Genomic DNA, 21,444 nt, shown 5'->3' with positions numbered 1-21,444 from the left:
TCAAACCCCTACAACACTCAGGGCATATTTCAATCTTGCTCCTCTCCCCTTCAAAACAGCACTGTGGAGAGCACAGAGGGCCCTCTGAGAGAGAGCACTAAAGGAAGTGTCAGCTCTTCTTTAGCAGGTCCTGCTCCAGCTCTGCCCAGGGATCCTCTCACCACCAGGGTGTGGATATAGGGACAAGGACCCAAGAGCAGAAACTTGAAGCAAGAGCAATGACACACAAGGCCAGATGGAAGATGGGGAGGCAAGTGGGACAAACAGGGCGAAGCCATCTCTGGAAGTCCTTGACAGTCTTGGGAAAGGGTGAGCTTGGAGTGGGGCAGCTGTGCTGGACCCAAAGAGTCAGATGGTGTCTCTTCCATGAGGTAGCCAGGGTTAGCCTTTAAAAACCCCAGTCAGCTCATTTTTCCTGGCCCACAGCCCTACACTGCCTTATCCTCTCACTTGGAGTAAAATTCAAATTTCTCACCAAGGCCCATGACACCCTAACCAGGCCTCTGACCTCTGTGCCCCTTGCTTATGTGCTCCAGCCACTGTGGCCTCTGTGCTGTCCCTCCCGCCTCAGGCTTCCAAACTGCTGTTTCTTGCACTTGGATGCTTTTCCATGAACCAGCCACATGGGTACTCCCTCACTTGATTCAGCTCTCTGGTCAAATGTTGCATTCCGGAAGACCTTCCTGGCCATCTGCTGCCACCACTCTCCATCCCCTCCCTGTTTCATTCTTCTCCAGCACACCTGTAATCACTTGACATTACATTATGTTTTTACTGATTATTTTTTGTCTCTATGAAGGCAAGGGCTTTGTTTCATGTTTTATATCCAATGTTGAAGATATAATAAGAGCTCAATGACACTTATTGGATGAATTCAAGAATAAACTAACCAATTAATCAATTAATGCGGGCAGGCAACCTATGGGCATTAAAAACCCTGACAATGAAACAGAGCAACAGCAGCAGCAGCAAGAAATGAAGTTGATGCCGTGATCGCTTCTTTGTGAAGGTCTCAGCATTCTCGCCCACAGTGGGCAGGACTGCCCCTCTCCAGGTCAGGGGAGCCACCTCTCTTCCTCTGGCACCCTCTCCTTGTTCTTGCCACGGGGGCTCCCTGAACCGACACGCTTTTGTACTTCTTTCTGACTGCATCCCCAACCAAACAGCGAGGGCCAGAGACGTCTTCCAGCTCAAATGCCCTCCCACAGGCATCCCACAAGAAAAGGGTGAACAACCTAGCCAAATGGGCCTCTAGGCCACCAATGAGGGCAATGTACCTTTTGTAATGCTTCCTGGAGATGGGGGCCAAATTCTTTAAGTTTCCTGAAGTGGATTATGGTTGGGGAAGAGAAGTGATAGCACTCTCAGAAATTTTACTAGGGAAAAAAAGATCTCTATTTAAAACAGAACTACAAAAATTCAAATGACCAATAAATATATGAAAAGGTCACTTAGCCATCTAGGAAAGGAAATTACAGTTTCAATATAATACTACTACCCACCCACCAGAAACAGCTGAATGAAAGAGCCTGACGAATATGTGGAACAAGCAGAGCTCTCATAACTCTGCTGGTCAGAGTGGAGATGGGAAAGCCTTTTGGCCCCAGCAATTTCACTCCTACATTTCCAACAAAAATGCAGCCCAAGGGAGCTATGTGGGTGGCTGGTTGAGTTCTGCTGCGGCTGCTTTTTTTTTTTAGGTGGAAATTCACATTAATATAAAATTAACCACTTTAAAGTGAATTCAGTGCCATTTAGTACAGGTGTGTTCAATGTGTAAAAAATACAGTGAGTTTTTGATATGCACTTTTCTAACGTATATATAGTCATGTGTCACTTAACGCCAGGGATACATTCCGAGAAATGCATCATTAGGTGATTTTGTAGTAATTTGAACCTCAGAGAGTGTACTTACACAAACCTAGATGATATAGCCTGCTACACACCTAGGCGGTATGGTACTAATCTTATGGGACCACTGTCACATATGTGGTTCATCGTTGACCAAAACAGCATTATGCAGTGCATGACTGTACTAATTCAATAAAAATTTTAAAATAGAATGACAAAATAAAAATGAAATCTCTTTCCTTGCTTCCACACCTTAAAAGAACATCTGTTTTGTAAACAGAGACAAGGTGAGTGCAGCATTTTCTCTTTAGCCATCTCTGTGTTATTTCTTCTTTCTCCCTGGTAGAATGAGCCTTGGTTGCTTTTGGTTACATAATCGGCCCTCCACATCTACAGGTTCTGCATCCGCGGATTCAACCAACTACAGATCAAAAGGTTCAGAGTGGTTGTGTCTGTCCTGAACATGTACAGACTTTTTTCTTGTCATTATTCCCTAAATAATACAGTATAACAACTATTTACATGGCATTTACATTGTATTAGGTATTATAAGTAATCTAGAGATGACAAAGTATACAGGAGGATGTGCCTACGTTATATGCAAATACTACATCATTTATATCAAGGACTTGAGCATCCTCCAATCTGGTATCTTTGGAGGGTCCTAGAATCAATCCCCCACAGACACGGAGGAACAATTGTATATCATCAGATATCTCTCCCAGATGATTTATGGGTTTTCCAAAAACGTGACAAAACCCATTAGGTAACCTTTCTAGGTGGCTTTAAATTGTACCTTGCTATTTGTTTTCACAATTAGCCAAGCCAGCATATTTCCACTTCTCTGAAGAAAGAAAACTGCTTTACTCCAATAAGGGGAAACGTCATAAAGAAGTAATAATAACCAAAAATAAATGTGCAGCAAAATTATTTTGCATGTGAAAATCACCTACAATGTCATATATCCCATGTGTGCAACATGCAAGTGCTTTTCATACTTGGCATTCACCATACTAACAGCACTCAGAGCCCTTGGAGAAATAATGGTGTGTATTTAGTCACTATTTCCTCATTAGATGGTTTCCAAAGCCTCATCTTATTAGTGTTTGGAAAGCAGATAACGGGGTTAAAATTCAGTTTCCTGGATTGCTTCTTAGTTCTCGATATTTCCAAGTGGCTGATGCATCCCAGAACCATGGGTAATTATCAGTAATACATTGCTACTTCAGCAGAGGCAGCTTTTGGATTATTATAAAACTAAACCAAGGAGAAAAGAAGAGAAAAGGCCCCTTTTAAAGCAATTAATAAGGCTTTATCTTTTTGTATTTTCAACCACAATTGATGTTTCCTGTTCTTATTTCTTGTGGTGATATTATTTATTTATCCCAGCACATTAATATAAAAATTATATCACACAGGACTCACTACTATCTGACATATGGGAAAAATTATTTCATTACTAAAATTGAAGCACCTAAGCAGATCAGCAGTGAGAATCCAGTGAGTGGGCAGGTGACCCTGGGACCACACACTGGGACAGGTTAATACCCAGACAAGAGCAGCTGCCATTATCACACATGGATTCACAGAACTGATGCCCTACACACATCCCTGTCTGCACCTCCCGCACGGGAAGTCACCTGAGACCAGGGAACAGCTAGGTCAGTCATATGACCAAGACTTCCTGGTCAGGACTGCTGGGCTGAGATTCAAACTCAGGCCTTCCTGACTCCAAATCCATGTTTTTACTCCCCAGTTATACTGCCTCACACCAAGGCAAGATGCCCAAAGAACAAAAGCAGAGATGAGCAAAGTGAGTCCTCCCCCAGGGGTTTCAGTTAGCTGTGAGAAGGTGGGCACAATGACAGCCACTCTCAATACACGGTGGAAGTGTTTCCATGGGTCCCGGGGAGGCTGAAGGAGCAAATGCTGGTAGACAGAAAAATAAGCAGTGAGTAAATCCCAAGGGCTGCTAGACAAAAGACACTAAGTGACTAAGCCCAGAGTGAGAAACAGATCCGAGGTGCCATCGAGGCCCATCAGTTGATCTATGTAGACCAGCTGTGAAAACTCTTACAAGAGTCCAAGTTTTGACCTCTTAGGGGGCAGCAAGGCATGGCTTCCAGGCCAGTCAAGTGGTGTTCCACCACCTGCAACAAGCTTTGTCATGTCCTCCAGGAAGCCCTCTTGATTCTCACAAGGATATTCTGACACTGGGATGAGACCTCATTGTGCCTGGCACATGTCCCCACTTCAGCAACACTCACTGTTCTCGTGACTTTTTCCATCAGCCTATAAGCTCCCTTCGAGGAGGGTTGGTCTTTTCTTCTTGGGATGCCCAATATCTAGCAAAGTCCTAGCAAATAATAGGTGTTCGGTACATACTGGCTAAATACATACTGCAAAATATTTCTCCAAATATGTAGCTGGTGCCACCATAGATCACTCCCATTGGGTAATGTACCTTTCAAAATTCTCAGAAAAGCCGCACAAGTAAAAGTTATATTCTAATTTTTTAGAACAATCCTCTACCTAAGTGTTAAAATACGTCTAATAATACTGCTGTATCCAAGGCTGAGCTTAAGCAACTTTGTACAACTACCAAGGATATTTAAATCCGCCACCAAAACATCCAAATCAATATCAGATAAGGTAACACTTATCTGAAAAATCAAAGAAGGTATAAGCACTTGTGTTAGATATTTGCATTAGAGACTATCCCTCCTGGGGTGGGAGTAGGAGGAGTTACATCTTTTTAATTCTGATAGGAAAGAAAAAATTTCTTGAGAATGTTCATCAGTGAGATAGAAAGTGTTTTTAATGTCTTCTACAGGTCACATAAAAATCGTAGCTTAAAATTTGTTTTCTAAAACTACTCCAAAAATTCATGTTTTGCCCACTCTGACCTTTCCTCCTTCTAACCACTGGATCTCCTGCCCCTCTCAGATGCCTGCAGAATCTTTCATCTCTCAGCAAAGGCCCCACCAACATCCACTGGGAGGCGGAGGGAGAGGCTAAGGCAAGGCCACCACTTGGGTGGGTTCCCCTCCTGGACACATCCTAATTGCTGTCAGACAAGAAGCTTCTCTTTTCTGGCCAGAACCAGCGCCCCCAGGCTGGTGGAGGCCTGTGTAGCTTGGATGATGCTCTGGCACAGAGGGACTGCTCAAGAATTGCCTGCTGAGCTAGGCGTCAAAGATGTGACCAGGTGTGAATACTTTGCCCTGGCTGAAGAGGGCAGGGATGGAACATACACCTCTGCTGATCCCTTCCCCTGAGTGTGAAGTGGGGGTGGGGACTAATTATAAAACTTAACAAGATAACTGCTGACTACCAAAACAAGGCCCTGTGTCTCACTCCACTGTCCCTGCAGTTTAGGACTTTCACTGAGAATTCCTTCACTGAATGGAGCGAAGGAGAATGCAGATATCCTATAGGCCTGCTTGGAGAGGGCTAGATCCGAGCCCATCAGATCAGGTTGGGGTGCGGTGCAGGCATGACAGCAGGAGACAAAGCAAATGTGCTGAGTCTGGGGTCATTATGAATGGGCAGGGCATGAGCACTGCTGGGGCAAGACCTGGATAAGGACCTGCCCCCAGGAACCTCTTGTCTCAGTCACTTCAGGACGTGGTTTCATTTTTCTGAGTCCCTGTTTTCTCATCAGTAAAATGGAGATAACATCTACCCTCACAGAGACTGGGAAGATTAAATGATACAATATACACAGCACCTGGCATTTAGTTCAACAAACATGTCTCGTCTACCTCTTCACAACTACTGGGCCAGGAAGGTGGACTAGAGGCACGGAGCCCACACACCCTCCACCCCCACTTGTAGAAGGTGCACCCAATGCCAGTGCTCCTTTCCATTTTAGTGGCTGCAGCCTCAGAACCCTTCCCAACATAGCAGTTGGGCAGCCACATGGGTTAGTGATGGCTTAAAATGGTCCCCAGGTCCAGGGGTGCATCTGGGCAGGGGCAGGGTAGGTGTTTTACAAAGATTTCAGCAGCAAAAATGGAAGACTGGACCTGGGGACAAGGTGTTTTAAGGGTAGAAAACTCAGTTCTCGGCACATCAGGCAAAGCTCAAAGCCTCAGGATATGCGAGACATTCAGTAACTGCAGCCCTAAGTCATGGCAGGTCTGGTCAGATGCTGAACCAGGGAGCACAGGGCTCAACAGATCCCCTCCAGGTTTGAGTCCAGAGACAGAACCCATGCCGAAACATGAGCAAGGGTTCAAGTTAGAAAGAAGTGGAGAGAAGGAGACACCCCTCTGCTGTACCTTTGGGCATTTCCAAAGTGTGAGGATCCCCGGTCATAGGCCCAGAGAGGATGCTGCTCACTCTCCTGTCTAACGGGTGAAATTTCCACTCCAGGCTCTCAGATCTTTGTGACTTAGAGGGAGAGAATTCTTTTCGTCTCCAAACTAGCATTTCTAACTCTTTGCTTCTGTTTCCACCCACCATCATAACATAGCAGAGGAAAGTCGCTAAAGGAGATGCAGCAAGACCTAGCTACTGACAAGCTGTAAAACTCAAACTGAGGGAGCTGGCCAGGTTCCCTCCAAGATCCCTTCTCTCCTATATTATCACACCACACAGAAAGGTCTGTGAGAAGTGACTGATTTTTCAACTGATTTGGACTCCTCTTCATCCCTCTTCCTACATTTTTTTTCTAGTCAATCACTTGATCACCACCTGGCTTAAGAGCATTCCCTGATTACTGTCTCCAGCAGAGCAACTACAGATAAAGGTGTAAGTTGCTGAAGAGAGAGAGGAAGAAAGGCACAAAGGGAGCAGGGGGAAAATTAAACATTCAGACTAAACATCAATTTCTGAGAAAACTGAATCAATTTTGACTTTTGGTAACTCATGCAGTTTCTACCTGTCTTCTCCTTAGGTATGCTAGACAGCAGACCTCTGGCATCTTCTGGATTTCTTTGATTCCTAGGACAAGGGTTGAAGGCATACGATAAACAAATCATATGCTAAATCATTAGCAGAGCTGCAAAATCATTTTGCAAGTAAAAGGGTCATCCTTTCTCTTCTGGAGAAGAACATTTTTTATGTGCTGCTCCAACTGGGGGTGGCAGGGGTAAAAAGCAACCCAGAATAGAGATGGGTTAGGGTGCCAGAGGAACGCTTTTCCAACCAGCCTGCATTAAACAAGGGTATTATTGCAAACAAAAACAAGTGGGGAAAAAAAGAAATCTTTGGGAAAGAAAATCAGAGCATTATGGATAAAAACTGTGAGCACCTTTAAAACTCTGCATGTTACTACATGAGAAATCATTGACAACTCCACAGTTGTACAAATATTTCACCAGGTCTGCCCCAGCCCCATATCAACTTTCTTTACTTCCCTTCACCTTTCAGGCACTGGGATCCAGACACACACGATGCTCCATGCAATTGCCCATCCCAGCCACTACCTGATGTCCACCAGGTATCACAAACTTAACAAGTCCAAACCCAAACTACTCACTCCCACATTGCCCATGTCTCAGTCAATGGCAACTGCATCCTTCCATGACCTCAGGCCACAACAACCTTGGAGCCCTCTTGTCTTTTTTATTGCTCTCACATCCCACATCTGATCCTTCTGATCCACAGCAAATCCTGTTGACTCAACATTCAAAACATACCCATTACTATCCAAAACCAAGAGTGACAAATGTTGGAGAGGCTGTGGAGAAAAGGGAACCCTCATACACTGCTGGTGGGAATGCAAACTGGTGCAGCCACTATGGAAAACAGTATGGAGATTCCTCAAAAAGTTAAGAATAAAAATACCTTATGACCCAGCCATCCCACTACTGGGTATCTATCCTAAGAACCTGAAATCAGCAATTCCAAAAGTTCCATGCACCCCTATGTTCATCGCAGCATTATTCACAATAGCCAAGTCATGGAACCAACCTAAGTGCCCAGCAACTGATGACTGGATAAAGAAGATGTGGTATATATCTACAATGGAATACTACTCAGCCATATAAAAGGACACAGTCGTCCCATTCACAACAACATGGATAGACCTTGAGGGTATTATGTTGAGTGAAATAAGCCAGACAGAGAAAGATGAACTCTGTATGACTCCACTCATAGGTGGTAGTTAACATATGGACAAAGAGAACTGATCGGTGGTTGCCAGGGGAAAGGGGGGTGGGGGGAGGGCACTAGGGGTGAAGTGGTGTACCTACAACATGACTAATAATGATGTATAACTGTAATTTCACAAGGACGTTAACTTTCATAACCTTAATAAAAAATAAATTAAAAATAAATTTAAAAAATATACCTATTACTTCTTATCCCCCTTCACAGGTACCACCCTGTAGGTCCACACCACCATCATCATCTCTCACTTGTGAGGCAAACATGATAACCACTACCCTACGGAAACTCTTCCTTAGCCCTCACTTATATTATTTCAGTTTCCCTGCTCCCACTCTTGCCCTCACGGAGTCTACTCTCAATATAGCAGCCAGATGAATCTTTTTAAACACAGATCACATCATGTCCTTCAGAATCTTCTAATGCCTCCCTACTTCAGAGTAAAACTCCTTCTTTCAGTAGTCTGTGAAGCACTACATGAGCTGGCCCCTCACTCTCCCACAACACAGCTGCTTCCTTGATGTACCTCAATTACAAAAGGCAGACTCTGCCCCAGGGTCTTTGCACTAGAGGTTCCTTTCCCTCTAGGTCTGCACGGCTTACTGCCTTTGGGTCAGCATGCAAATGTCACATCTTCAGTGAGGCCTTCCCTAACCACCTATTTAGAATTGGAACCCCTGTGAAATTTCTGATCTCTATTCTTTCCTTTATTTTTCTCCAAAGCACTCATCACTTTCTACTGTACTGTTTAACTGATCACTTTAGTTTAGCTCTCTCCTTGCACCAAAATGTAAGCTCCATGAGGGCAAGTACTGTCTATTTTGTTCATAGTTCCTGGAACATAGTAGGTGCTCAATATTTGTTAATGAATGAATGAATGAATGAACGAATGAAATGACCTTTTCACCTAAAGTCTCCATACAGGACTCACATATTATTAAGTGTTAACTTCCAGATATCTCCCCAATCCTACCTTTAAACTCAAGGACAAAATCTAGAGTCCAAGATTTCTCCTCATCACACAAACTGATATTTAACCAGTTTTCCTTCCACCAGGTTCTTTATATTTCTTTTCCTATGGAGAAGCCCACTCTCTTCCCTCTTTCTGGTCCTGTCCATTCCCTACTCAATCAACCTGCTCCATTAGTCATGTGTTCAATACATGAGCACCTTCATGGCAAACACTGTTCTCTGTGATACACAGACACACCTATGACTGTTTCAGAAAACAGACAAGGAGCTTTGAAACAGTACTGGAGAACTATTACTCTTTACTATGAGTCTTTAAAAAGATGTGTATTAGGTTTATATATAAAGAGAGAGAGAGAAGGGTGGGGGGGAGGGAGGGGGGGCTTGGTCCAACTGCCCAAAATCATTTAAGGGTTATCCAAAACTCATTGTTTATTAGCAATGTCAAGTGTCCTGGTTCTTCTGATTTGAAAAGAAACTAAAATCTGAACCATTAGAAAGTACCTAGAAGATCTGCAGGCTTTGCAATGAATTCCATTTAGTGTTTTCACAGTCAGAAAGACATGTTACTTGAGGGGCAGTTTATTTATCTGAAATTAGAAATAACAGTCACAATTGTTTTGAAGGGCTCTAAATGGTTTCAGAATTTGGGGAGAGTAATTTGGTCCTTTGCAGATAGGGAAATACATAAAATATAACTGAAACATGCTCCTCTAAAATAAAAAGTAATTCTTCCTTCCCTTGATTTCCCATCATTCCAGTTATTTTTGCTTTTCAAACATCTTAATGCCTAGAGGTCCTTCTACATAGGGCAGAAAGACACCCTCTTACCTTCAATCCCTGCTTACTACCTAGAAATTTGAAACCCTTTAAAGTACCAACTAACTGACTTCTTCTATTTCCACTCCAGTGTCTACCAGCTTCCTCTCCCCTTCCTTTCTTTTCATAACCAATTCCCCATCTCATTAGGCTGCATATTTGCTCCTCCAGGCTTCAGGGCTCACCTCCCTTGCCCACTGAGGCAAGGAGAGTTGCAACTCATCCCTCAGCACTCACTGGGCGCAGATGGATGCTTCCACTGGGAGCCAAGGCTTGATACCAGCAGACAGAGCCCAGGTTAATTATCACTGCCCCCCCTACGGGAGATGATGACAAGCACTTAATCACCTCGAGCTGCCTAGCAGACACCAAGCAACTCCTGGCAGTGACCTCTTCACCCATCACCTTTGGGAGCCATCGACACGCTCAAAGGACTATTTTCCATGCCATGTGAGTCAGCTGGTCTTGGAGAGGCACTGCCTTGCAGTCACCACAGGCCCTAGACTCCACAGGACACCTCTGGCCTAGAACCACTCTCAGTCTCCTTGTGCTCCTTCCCCCTTGAGCAAATTGGCGCTCAATTGTTTTTTTTGTTTCTGAAGGGAGGTGGGAAAGTTAAGATATTTAAATACTTGTAAACAATCCCTTGTCTAATTGCTCAATAAGAGGGGTGATTTTTGCCAAGCAAAAGAACTTATAACCACATTGCTAATAGGAATCTGTGTTTTGGGAAGGTAGAAGAATGGTGTTCACCAAAGACAATGGTGTGGCGTAGGAGAGCTGCCTGGACTCACCCACCACAGAGCTTTACCTTGCCTATGGTGTAGGAAGTGGGGTCCGAAGAATCCAGTGACTGTGGGAGTTGTGAAAGGCACTGATTCTCCCCTTGAAATGCCCCACTCTGGCCCTTCTCAGCAGGCCCAAAGCCCTCATCACAGTCCAGCTCCCCACTGTCTCTCCTGGGGCACAGTGTCTACCACTCTGAACTTGCTCACCTCTGTCACTTCTCCACCTGCCGCCACAGAGACCTCTTACTCTCCTTCACAGACTCCAAGAGTCAAGCCTTCTTTGAGCCATGTCCAGCAGGCCCTCACTCGGCCTCACCTCTGTCACTCTGTCTCTCCTCCAGTAACAACCCCACCCCCTGATTCCCATCCCATCCCTGTACATGCTCTGCCCGCTCTCTCTCCTTCTCTTCTCTTGTAGGCCCTCCACATGCTACTCCCTCATCCGCAAACTCTACTCACCTTTCATGTCCCAGCTTAAATGTCATTTCCTCAGGGAAGCCTTTCCTGACCCTCAAAGTTGAAGCCTGTTATTCAGCACTCTCCCATAATTACCGATCTAATTGCCCACATCTTCGAAGAGATTGCAAGCTGTGGAGGACAGATGGGACTTTGCCTATCCTGAGCCCTGCAGAATTTCCCTGCCCAGCACAGGATCTGACTAACAGCAAGCATTTAATAAATATTTGTTGAATGAATGAATAAATGAATGATGGTGTCTGGGGATAGAACAAGGTTGTACCTGGAAGAGGTATGAGTAGTGGGGATAGGTTTAGGGGACTGGAAGGAACAGGAAGTGTGACAACAAGAGCCAAGCCTTGGGTAGCAGTCACAGCTTGAGGGCCCACTGGAGCTCTTCCCAGCAGATGCGGACACATGCTCAACTGTGTCCTATCATGTCCCCTAAGAAATCATGCCACTGCAACAGTTAGTGTCTAACCATCAGCCTCCACCTGCAGAAACCTTGATTCCTCAGGTTTGAGCCTGAATCACCCCATCTGCCTAGAAAGCAGTCACGGAGTTAGAGGCCTTGAGGTGAGAGAGAGCTGAGGCAGAGCAGAGGGAGATGCCTCCTCTGCACCTCTCTCCACTCCCAAACAGTCTCCTCATCGACACTCCCACAACTAGGCTACTTCCCCCTGGCAGGCTCACTCTCAATAGACACAGAGATTTCACCCATCTGGGATAACTGTAGAAGGTGACGGGCAGACAGCTATATGTCAGTCAGTATCAAACTAAAGCCACTCTTCAGCCCACACTGGCATGTCTGTCTATGGCCCTAAGACACATGCATTCACGGCTTCCAGTTTAGATCTCCTGGGAAGATTGATCAGGCTTTACCAGAACGCTGAAATTTTGCTTAGGTGATCATTACATGTTCTTTCTTAAATGCTGACTCTGGCCACATCTCTCTGGCTGACATCGGTGACAGCTTGAATGGGAGGGACATGGGTATATGTGTGGCTGGAGTGACTTTCTATGTTCTATTTCACGTTATCTGTTTCTGACATGTGTCACCATGGTCCAAATTTAACTTTAAAAGTGTTCTTTCACATTATGAAGTTCTATTCAGGATGTTCTTAACTAAGAGGAAAAATTTGAAAATATTGAAGTTTTACACAATAGTGTATTTCAAATATTTTTAGTAGTTTTAACTAATTTGCTCTAAGTTACTATATGATTCCCTTCTTTGCCAGAGCAATAATTCCCTAATGAGAATAAGAAAGCCTAATCTGATTTTCCAAATTACAGTTACATGGCTATATGTCAGACTCATTTAAAATGGAAATCAATAACCATAGCAAAAACATTGAACATGGCATTCTAGCCCTATGTGTAGACACTTGCCAGAGAGCACCTTGTCTGAGGTGACACTCTGTGTGCCTGTGCTACAGTCAACTGAACCCAGAAGACACAGCGGCGATAGTGAAGTCAGTGCTTAGGGGTTGGCCTAATGTCTTACCATGAGTTATTTTAAAGGCCAGATAGCAATATAACCTCATCATGAAAGATTATTTTCCCTAAAATGAAGAAGACAAAAAAGCACCTAACCATGCTTGTTAGAACAAATCTTTAGTTTCTTGTTTAAGAACTGCTTTTGTTTTTTAAATCCTGAAAATTATTATATGGTGAACTCCACTCTTTAAGAAAGTAATTCAACTTAACAACTATTGCGTTTACTCACATTTCCTGGGAGTACATATGCTTCTGTTTGCATCCAGCCCTTCCACGTTCTGCCTCTGTGCTCCCTCAAACACCGCAGCATCTGATATCAACACAGAAATGCTCGACTAAGACCTCCAAGGGAACTCAGGGCCCTTCACTCTTCCTTTCCTTCCCCCATCCCCTGAATTCCAGCCAGCCACATCTGACTACATTTCAACCATAGCCTTTAAAGCTTTGAGAGTAGAGAGTAGGAGTTCCTTTCCTTCCCTTGAGGCCTGAGAGTCCAAGTTTCTATTTCTAAAACGGAAAATCACAAAGAATAGGTTTAGACCACAGTAGGAGGTAAGACATTTTTAAAGAGCTTACCAGAATCTGAAGGGTGGTGGGGGCCTCAGATATCAGAGGACAGGGGCTTTGCCTAGCTTGTTTGGCCACTTAGACTAGTATTTATGAAACACAGGCCCATGTCACCAAGTACTGTTGTAGAAGATTCTTCTCCAGAAGCATTTTAAAGGCACAGGCAGCTTCCCAAGCAAAGGAATACAAAACATCAGTGATTTGCAAACTTTTCTTGCTGAAAACCTAGTGTTCGACTCAAGGTCTGAAAGGGAACCACAGCCGTGGCTCTTTTTTAAATAGCCCTCTTAATGTATGATAACTATTATTATATCACCAAAGCAGCCTGTTAACCTACAGAATAATATTCCTGTTGAGCTGAGGCCTCCTGGCACCCTTTTCCACTGCTGTTCATTCAGCTCACACACACATACTGAGAACCTACTTGTGCCTGGCACCCGTGCTAGGATCATAGCATGCCCTGAGGACCATATGGACAACAGGCAACAGAAAAACCATCAGAGAACTCGGCACGTGAGCCCAGATATGGCACGACACCTTAGAGAAGGAAGTCTGAGCACAGCCTTAAAGCAAGCATAGGAGTTGAGTCAAGTGGGTGAGGGGAGAAGAACACTCAAGAAGTGAGGTTCAATGCAAGGAACTAGTGCTGCAGGGAAGTCAAGTAGGGGCTAGACCGCAAAGGGTCTTGTGTCTGGTAAGAAAGGCAGAGCCAAGCAAGGATTTTAGGCAAGGAACTAACATAGCTGGATTTATTTTCAAACCAGAACTCTGGTTGATGTTCAGAATGGACTGAAGAACAGATGCGCCTTTCGGGGGCGGGGCAACCATCTAGGACAGCATATCTCAACTTGGATGTCCATACTCATCACCTGGCAACTGTGCTAAAGTGCAGACTATAATCCAGTTGGTCTGGGTGGAGTCCAGGATTCTGGATTTCTAACTAGGCCCCTGGTGACACAAATGCTGTGGGTTTTCAGACAACACTGAGTCACCAGGGTCTTGCGAGAGAGAATGAAGGTATGAGCTCAGGCAAAGTCAGGGAGGAGGGGACAGCTTCCAGAGGCAGATACATTTGACTGTCACTCTTGTTGTTCCCCCTGCATCTGATTATCACAAGTAGGTCGACAGAAGGAAGGGAAGGAGATGAAAGGGTCAGTGAACAGATGAATGAAGACAGCATGCCTTTGGCATCCTTAGTTGACCTGAGATGGATCATCAGAGCCAGAGACCAAGAAAAAGCTGCCACCTTTCCCCTAACCAATGGGACATGCCTGCTGGATTTGTCCTGCAGCCCTGGTCCTCTACTACATCAATTTGAAGGATCTCCTTGACTGCCCATCAGTATGGGCAGGTGTCTCTTCTACACTTTTCTCCTTTCTAAATGTGCACATAGCTCATCAAAAGGAGGAATGAATTGGGGGTTAGGAGAACAGCTGTGTCACATAAGTACCTGGATGTCCCCTGGACTCATCACCTTGCTTTGTGGACGACAGTTTTTCTCAGCTAAGAAAAAACGGGGTTGGAATAGAAAATGTCTATGGTCCTCCTTCCATAGTCCTATAACCCGAGCTCCACTCTCAGCCTTCTAAAGCCCTCCCCTTTCTTTCCAAAGATCTGCCTTCCAAGCCACTCTACCTGCACAGAGTCGGGCTTTATCCCAACTCAGCCTTCAGCAACTACTGAAGGGAAATAGAAGTAGTTCGCAAAATGAAAACAGGCAGCACTTTTCTAGAATAGAAGTGTTTCTGCTATTGTTTCTGTTTCCTTTACTGATTATAAAGGTTAACGGGTGGGCGTGGAGGAATTGTGATCAGCTGCTTTCTCAGGCAAGCGTGCATTTCCCAGCCAAGTGGACCTCTTTCAGCTTGTTCTTCTAGTCATGAGTCCCATCAACAAACACCTCTTCCTGGGATGGTCAGGGCCTCAACTTCACTCAGAAAGGAAGTATAACACCACAGGTGTCTTGCTGGAAGGCAAAATGAGGCATAAAAAATGTTCCTCTCTTAGGGAAAATCAGGACACAATAAGGGTTTCTTACTCCTGGTGTTCCTTCTTTTATTCTTTATCTCAGAAAAGTTCCACCAAATTATTAAAGTATTCATTAATATAACTTCAGTCTCTCAAAAAGCCTAGTTCTACTGTGGGGTCAAATTCAAACATGTTCATAAAAACTGATTTAAGTAACTTTTTTTTTAACGAGATATACTTGACATATAACATTATATTAGTTTCAGGTGTACAACATAAAGATTGTATATACATATAAAGGTTTCCCCTACTATCCAAAAGTTCGCTTTCCACAACTTCACTCTTACGAAAGAACTAAGTTAGTACCTGTTTTCCCTAACAGAAAGAAATCTGAAGAGGATTTTTGCTTTTACAAAAAATGGTGAAAAGTGAAAATAGCGGTCAGAATTTTTGGTTTTTTTAAACATTGGCACCTGAGCTAACGTCTGTTTCCAATCTTCTTTTTTTCCTTCTCCCCAAGGACCCCCAGTAAGTAGTTGTATATTCTAGCTGTAGGTCCTTCTGGTTGTGCTATGTATGTGGGACACCATCTCAGCACGGCCTAGATGATGGGTGCCAGGTCCGCGCCGAGGATCCAAATCCACGAAACCACGGGCCGCCAAAGCAGAGCACAGAAACTTAAGCGCTCAGCCATGGGGCTGGCCCCACGTTCAGCGTTTCTTTTGCCTTTATAGAGGCAGGATACATCCCCAAGGAGCAGGAGTGGCACTGCCATGTTCCTTCCCCGGGAACTACACTCAGTATCTCAGCATCAAGTCGCCATAGCTCTTAACTGTGTCTGTGAGCATCTGTGCTTCATCTCAATTTATTTTGGTAGGTTATTTTTTGGATCTTGGAATGCTCAAAAATTTTTCCCATATAAATTAATGGTACTTGCTCCTTCACTTTATGCCACTTCGGCTCTTGAAAGGATTCACAGGAACACTCTAGTTTCGGATAGCAGGGGAAACCTGCATATTGTGCAATGATCATCATAAGTGTAGTTAACATCCATTACCACATATAGTTACCACATATAGTTCTTGTGATGAGAGCTTTTAAGATCTACTGTCTTAGCAATTATCAAATATACAATACAATATTATTAACTATAGTCACCATGCTGTACATTACATCCCCAGGACTTACTTATTTTGACCACCTTCACCCATTTTGCATAAGTAACTTTTCTTGATACATCAAAAAGAATAAGACAAAAAATGTTAGCCAGTAGAGAAGTTTCTCTGATATGAGGCATAATCTAACCTGATTTCAACATTACCCACCTCACTCCATTCTCTTGTTTAAAAATATCAGGCCAGGCAAACATTTGCAGGAGACTATACCTGGGAGCAAAAGACACACTCATCACCAGCTGTGGGGCAGGTGATGTCAGTAAGGTAAGTGGGGTGGGTGGAAGAGAACAAAGAAGCAATCCTCACAACATCCACAAGAGTCTTGGCTTCTGGGTGGAGGAGACAGCAAGGGCCATGGGGAACCAGCTGCTACTCGGTCCCCACCAGGGACCACCAACAATGCAGGCCCAAATGTTACTACATCTTCCCATTTTCCAAGAGAGAAATTCGACCAGGTTACAGGAAGTCTCCTAATTTTTTTTAATGTTGGCAGTTTACTTATAATTTTTAAAACACTGAGAGACAACAGTATTGTAGGGGAGGAGGACATTTCCTCTCCCCAAATGGGGGTTCGTCTAGCTGGAGAACAAATTAAATTCACATGAGACAGAATAGCAAGAGAAAATTAAACAAAGCTTTATGAGGAACCATGGCCCGGGGCCTTTCTTCCCGAAGGAAGAAAGGGCACCGAAGAAGTGGGGTGCACAGAGTGGTTATATAGCCCCAAACAGGGTGTTTCACATGTGATTGAAATGTCCCTCCCACAATAGTCACAAGATTGCCCTGTTGGCACAGTGCTTGATGGACACAGCAGGTAATGGTCTGCTATCTCGGTGGGCGTAGCAGGAGGCAAGTCTATGGAGCTGGGTGGTCACAGGTGAGTGCAGCAGCAATCGGTTCCTAGCCTAAGGAAAGATGCTTAATCCTTAAGGAATGCCAAAGTTGGGAGGGGGAGGGAAGTCAGTTACAGGAGGTTACCAGACTAGCACAATAAAATGCAGATTTTAAGTCCTTGCCTTTGGTATTGATTAAGAGTTTTTGGAGAGTAGGTCATCTCCTTTCTTCTTCCTGGTACAGAGAGGGAGGCACCTTTTACAGATAGAGATTTACCTTACAAATGTAAACGTGTCCTAACAAAGGGCAAGTTCCATTCCTCAGAGCCTCCTTCCCTGTCCCAGTTTATCAAAAGCAATCAGCCTCAAATAATCCTGATGCCAAAGAGACATATCTTGGGGTGGCCAATTCCAGGTCCCCACAGTATATACATCAAACTTAACACATGTCTGGACCAGATGTGGCCCATGACTGCCAATTTGCAACCTCTCATATACAAATCAATCCCCCGTCCCCAGGGAATTTACAGTCCATGGGTTTACAATCCAGACTCTCAGTTGCCTCCATATCAAATGTTAATGCTCTTACAGATTTAAAGATCCTTCATTGTCTGATTCCCCCAGATTAATCCAATTTATGTCACATATTCCCCTAACAAACAGTCCATTCTAATAAAACCGACCTACTACACCCCCATGAACATACTATTTTCATTTCCATCTCTGTCCCTTTACCCAAGTTATTTTGTTCTCTTATAATGGCCTCTCTTCTCTCTTCCATTCATGACATACAATCACATCCTACCTCTCCACACCATTTTCCTTCACTCCTCTGGTGAACGTATCTTTTATTATCAGTAGTACAGTTTAGCATGCAGTCACACACAGCTGTTATTGTGAGCTAACTGTTTCATATGTATTCATTATTTCCTAATGAGGCTGTCAGTTCTGGGGGGAAGGGGCACGGTCTTGTTGGCTATTCATAAGATCTCATGTGTTTTAAGCAGCGTTAACAGGACTCCACACATACCATATGATATAAAGGCATTTGGGACATCAGCCACAAAACACACTACATTAATTAATATAAGACGGAACAGTCACTGCTAACTTGGCATTCCTTATAGTGGGAGGGAGAAGAGCTGCCCAGCCTAAATGAAAAAAAGTCTAGTAAAGAAATAGCGTAAATCACAGAACTGAAAACAACAAACCAATGTGCACATCCTTGAATTCAGCAGTCTGCTCTATTTCCATTTGGAGTCAAGTCACCACTTGATTGGGCTAAACCTTACTTGGGGGCTTTCCAGAAATCTGGAGGAGCCATACAAGACCCAGGGCAAACTCAGGTTCCAAACTGCAGCTCCCAAGAGACCATGGCATTTCTCTCTGCTCCAGGAACCACCTTACCCCCAGACCAAACAGGACATATACTCTTGCAAATGAAATCCAGAACCAACCCCATCGACTGGAATCCTTGGGTTATCCATTTTCCTAGACCAGCCTGAGTCCTCTATAACTGCCACCAGCAAACCCTGAGCCAGACATATCCAGCCTGACCTCAGGACTCCAACACTCACAAAGTATTTGAATTTGTCTAGTTGGGATAGTGTAGTCATTCAGAAACACCTTGCCTATGGACAAGTGCCAACAGCAACAACTAGAGAAGTTAGAGATGGCAGGAAGCGTCAGGCAGTGTGCTCCTTCCCTTTCCGTCTAGGACTGTAGTCTAGGCAAGATGAAGACACATTTTAACATCTCTCTTCTGAAGCAAACACAACTCACCTGGCATATGATTGTTACGCTATAATTAGGTTTGCTTTTTCTGTGAACTATACTCTGTCTTCAAGTGCTTAAACCCATCTGACGTGCTGGTGGGGGTTGGGAGAAGGGGAGGTCAGCATTCACTGTATTCCTGTATAGTATTTTCATTTCAATTGAGAAGCTTAATTAATGTTGATTTCTACAGACAAATGCTGTTCAGAGAATGATAATGAATGCTGAGATTGTGAGTAAATTAAAAACTAACACTATCTTCAACAGTTTGTAAAGAACAAGCAGACAGGTATCTCACCACAAAGTCTTCTCTACATATTACCAAGGGAAAAAGAGATGCATTTTTGCTCATAAATGCCCACTGTGAACTATGAAACGTGGCCTTTTTCATTCACTGAAAACAAACGTATTTGTGGAGCAAGATTATTCATAAGATAATATAAAATTCTGTATTGCAGTAAACAGGGACCTATGTGATTCATAAATAAAATCATTTTATTGCACTTGACCTTAAACTGTCTTTCCATAACCTTCCTGCCAACATTAAGGCTAGGCAGGTGCAAGCTAAGGTAAGAAGACAGAGAGGAAGGGGTAGGAGAAATGAATAGGATGAAGGAACCTGTCAGGTGGATTTTTCATTAGCTTAGAGGATGCCCAAATCCTCAGATTTGGCTCACAGCCTTGGCAAGGTCAAGATACTGCAGACTCCACAGTGCTGCTCCTTTGTTCATATTCTAATTTGTTTCACAGCACAGGACAGAAGCTACACTGTTATGCTGAAACATTTCATGAAACTCAAGTCTTTTATCTGAAACCAAAGCCTAAATGACTTCTTTTATCTGCCCAGCTTGCTGGCCATCTCCTTCAAGTGCCTGAAGGAAAATGAGGAAGGCCAGTGCTGTTACATTTCCAGGTTTCAATGACCACCACCACATCTCAGAGGGCAGAGAACTGATTTGGTTACTGGGACTTCAGAAGGTAGTTCTTCAGAAGATGGCAGGGTGCAGGAGAAAGCGTTGCCTATGGACTGGCCATGGTTGTGGCATTGGCTGGATGGAACAGAGTGAAGCCTCATCCAACAGTCATGTCTTTTCCACCCTCTGTCCTAATGGGCTGCTGGTAGGTGTGCACTTCTGATTTTGGTGGCTAAGACAAATTCATCCAAGCAAAGTCCTTCTGCCTAAAACCAAGAATCCAGTTTCTTTGACTAGAAGGTCAAAACCAATACTTTTATGATCTGAGTATCCTTCTCCTCATGACTTTCCCTTATGAGATTCATATCTACTCTTGGAATAATAAGGTATTAATTATTTAGTAAATTTCTTCCATAGTGCTAAAGACTCCATAAAAGGCTGAAAAGAAATTTAAATAAATAAATAAATGAGAACCAAAACAAAAAACACTGTTCTTCAAGAATAATGTAGCATCATCAGTGAATGATAAGGACGAAACAGGGGAGAACTCGGTTTATCTGGACTGGTGGCTGTCCCAGGCAGAGCTGTGAGGTATGTAATTCTGTCCCAAGCATTATTCTCTTCTCCTAGCACCTCCTTCCTTTGCTGCCTCCAGGGACCGCTCTCTAGTGTCCTAGGCTAGTGGTTCTCAAAGTGCGGTCCCTTTGACATTGAAGCAGCAGCAGCATTGTCTGAAAACTTGTACAAAACAAACTGTCAGAACACCCCAGGTCTTCTGAATGTCAGAGGATGGAGTGACCTGATGCATGAAAAATCAGAGAAGCACTGCCTAAGCCTATTCGTTCCTCTTTCTCCCCTTTAAAAAAGAAAAACAGTGCTTCGTTTCTTTCTAATGGTGATGATGAAGCATACTGTGAGTGACAGATGTGCTAAGTGCTTAACACCGTCGCTACATTCACTGTCCCTAAGGGGCAGATACAGAGTGACAGGCTATCAAAGCAGAGAAGCTGATCAGTGTTCACTATTATTATTTGCACATAGCCTTAACCAGTCAAGGTTAAGAAGCCTTATGATTCCTCCAGATGCCTATTTATGCTGTGCCACTCTGAGGCTACAAAGGGCAGTCTTCAGTCTGAGACAGGCATTGGTCCTAAGAGGCAGGTGTGGAGCCCAACAGAACAAACCAGTCAGAAAGGCCACAGAAAACAGCCAACGGGGAAAACACCACCAGTCTCGAGGACATACTGAAAGTATTGCATACTAAGTGTGACATTGTTAATGATACGTAGAGGACTTTACAAAAAGATCGCTAAGAATGTGATTTCACCCACAGTAATGGCATTCCAAAAAATTGTCTGAAGACAAGCTTCTTTAACCAGGTCAGCCTGGGCATGGAGAGGTGAGTGTGGTTGCAGAGTCAGTAGCAAGAGGAAGGGGGCAATTATGATGACCCCGCATGTTTCATCAGAGTGGTCTCAGTGCAGTGCTCTGGTTGCCCAACATATTAGGAAGAGATGCAAGGTGAGGGCAGGGCAGAGCACGGGCAAGTGAGGAAGGTGCTTGTGCAGCCAAGGGGTGAGGCATCAATCTGGGCAAACAGGAAACAATTTCCTTGCACCTCAGTCTTCCTGCACCCTGTACGTGGGATGAATCAAGAAGCTGCAGTCCTCACTTCAGAAGGAGAAAGAGGAAATGCCATTACTGTAGATCAAAGATTCCA

At 44.0% G+C, this 21,444-nt stretch overlaps 1 protein-coding gene across 41 annotated transcripts in view; it reads right to left on the bottom strand.

The window, feature by feature from the left end:
- LDLRAD4 (low density lipoprotein receptor class A domain containing 4) overlaps positions 1-21,444 on the bottom strand; it is a 428,527-nt gene that overhangs the window by 145,610 nt on the left and 261,473 nt on the right. For 10 of the 41 annotated variants that reach the window (XM_044773465.2, XM_070513502.1, XM_044773467.2 and 7 more), the window contains one exon: positions 12,724-12,804. The exons of the other annotated variants lie outside the window; for them this stretch is intronic. In XM_044773465.2, coding sequence (XP_044629400.1) covers positions 12,724-12,804 — 81 coding nt within the window. The remainder of the gene's footprint in view (positions 1-12,723; positions 12,805-21,444) is intronic. 41 annotated transcript variants of the gene reach the window in all.

Source organism: Equus asinus, chromosome 7, assembly GCF_041296235.1.
Source record: "Equus asinus isolate D_3611 breed Donkey chromosome 7, EquAss-T2T_v2, whole genome shotgun sequence".
Taxonomy (NCBI): domain Eukaryota; kingdom Metazoa; phylum Chordata; class Mammalia; order Perissodactyla; family Equidae; genus Equus; species Equus asinus.
This window is presented reverse-complemented; position numbering and strand designations above follow the sequence as displayed.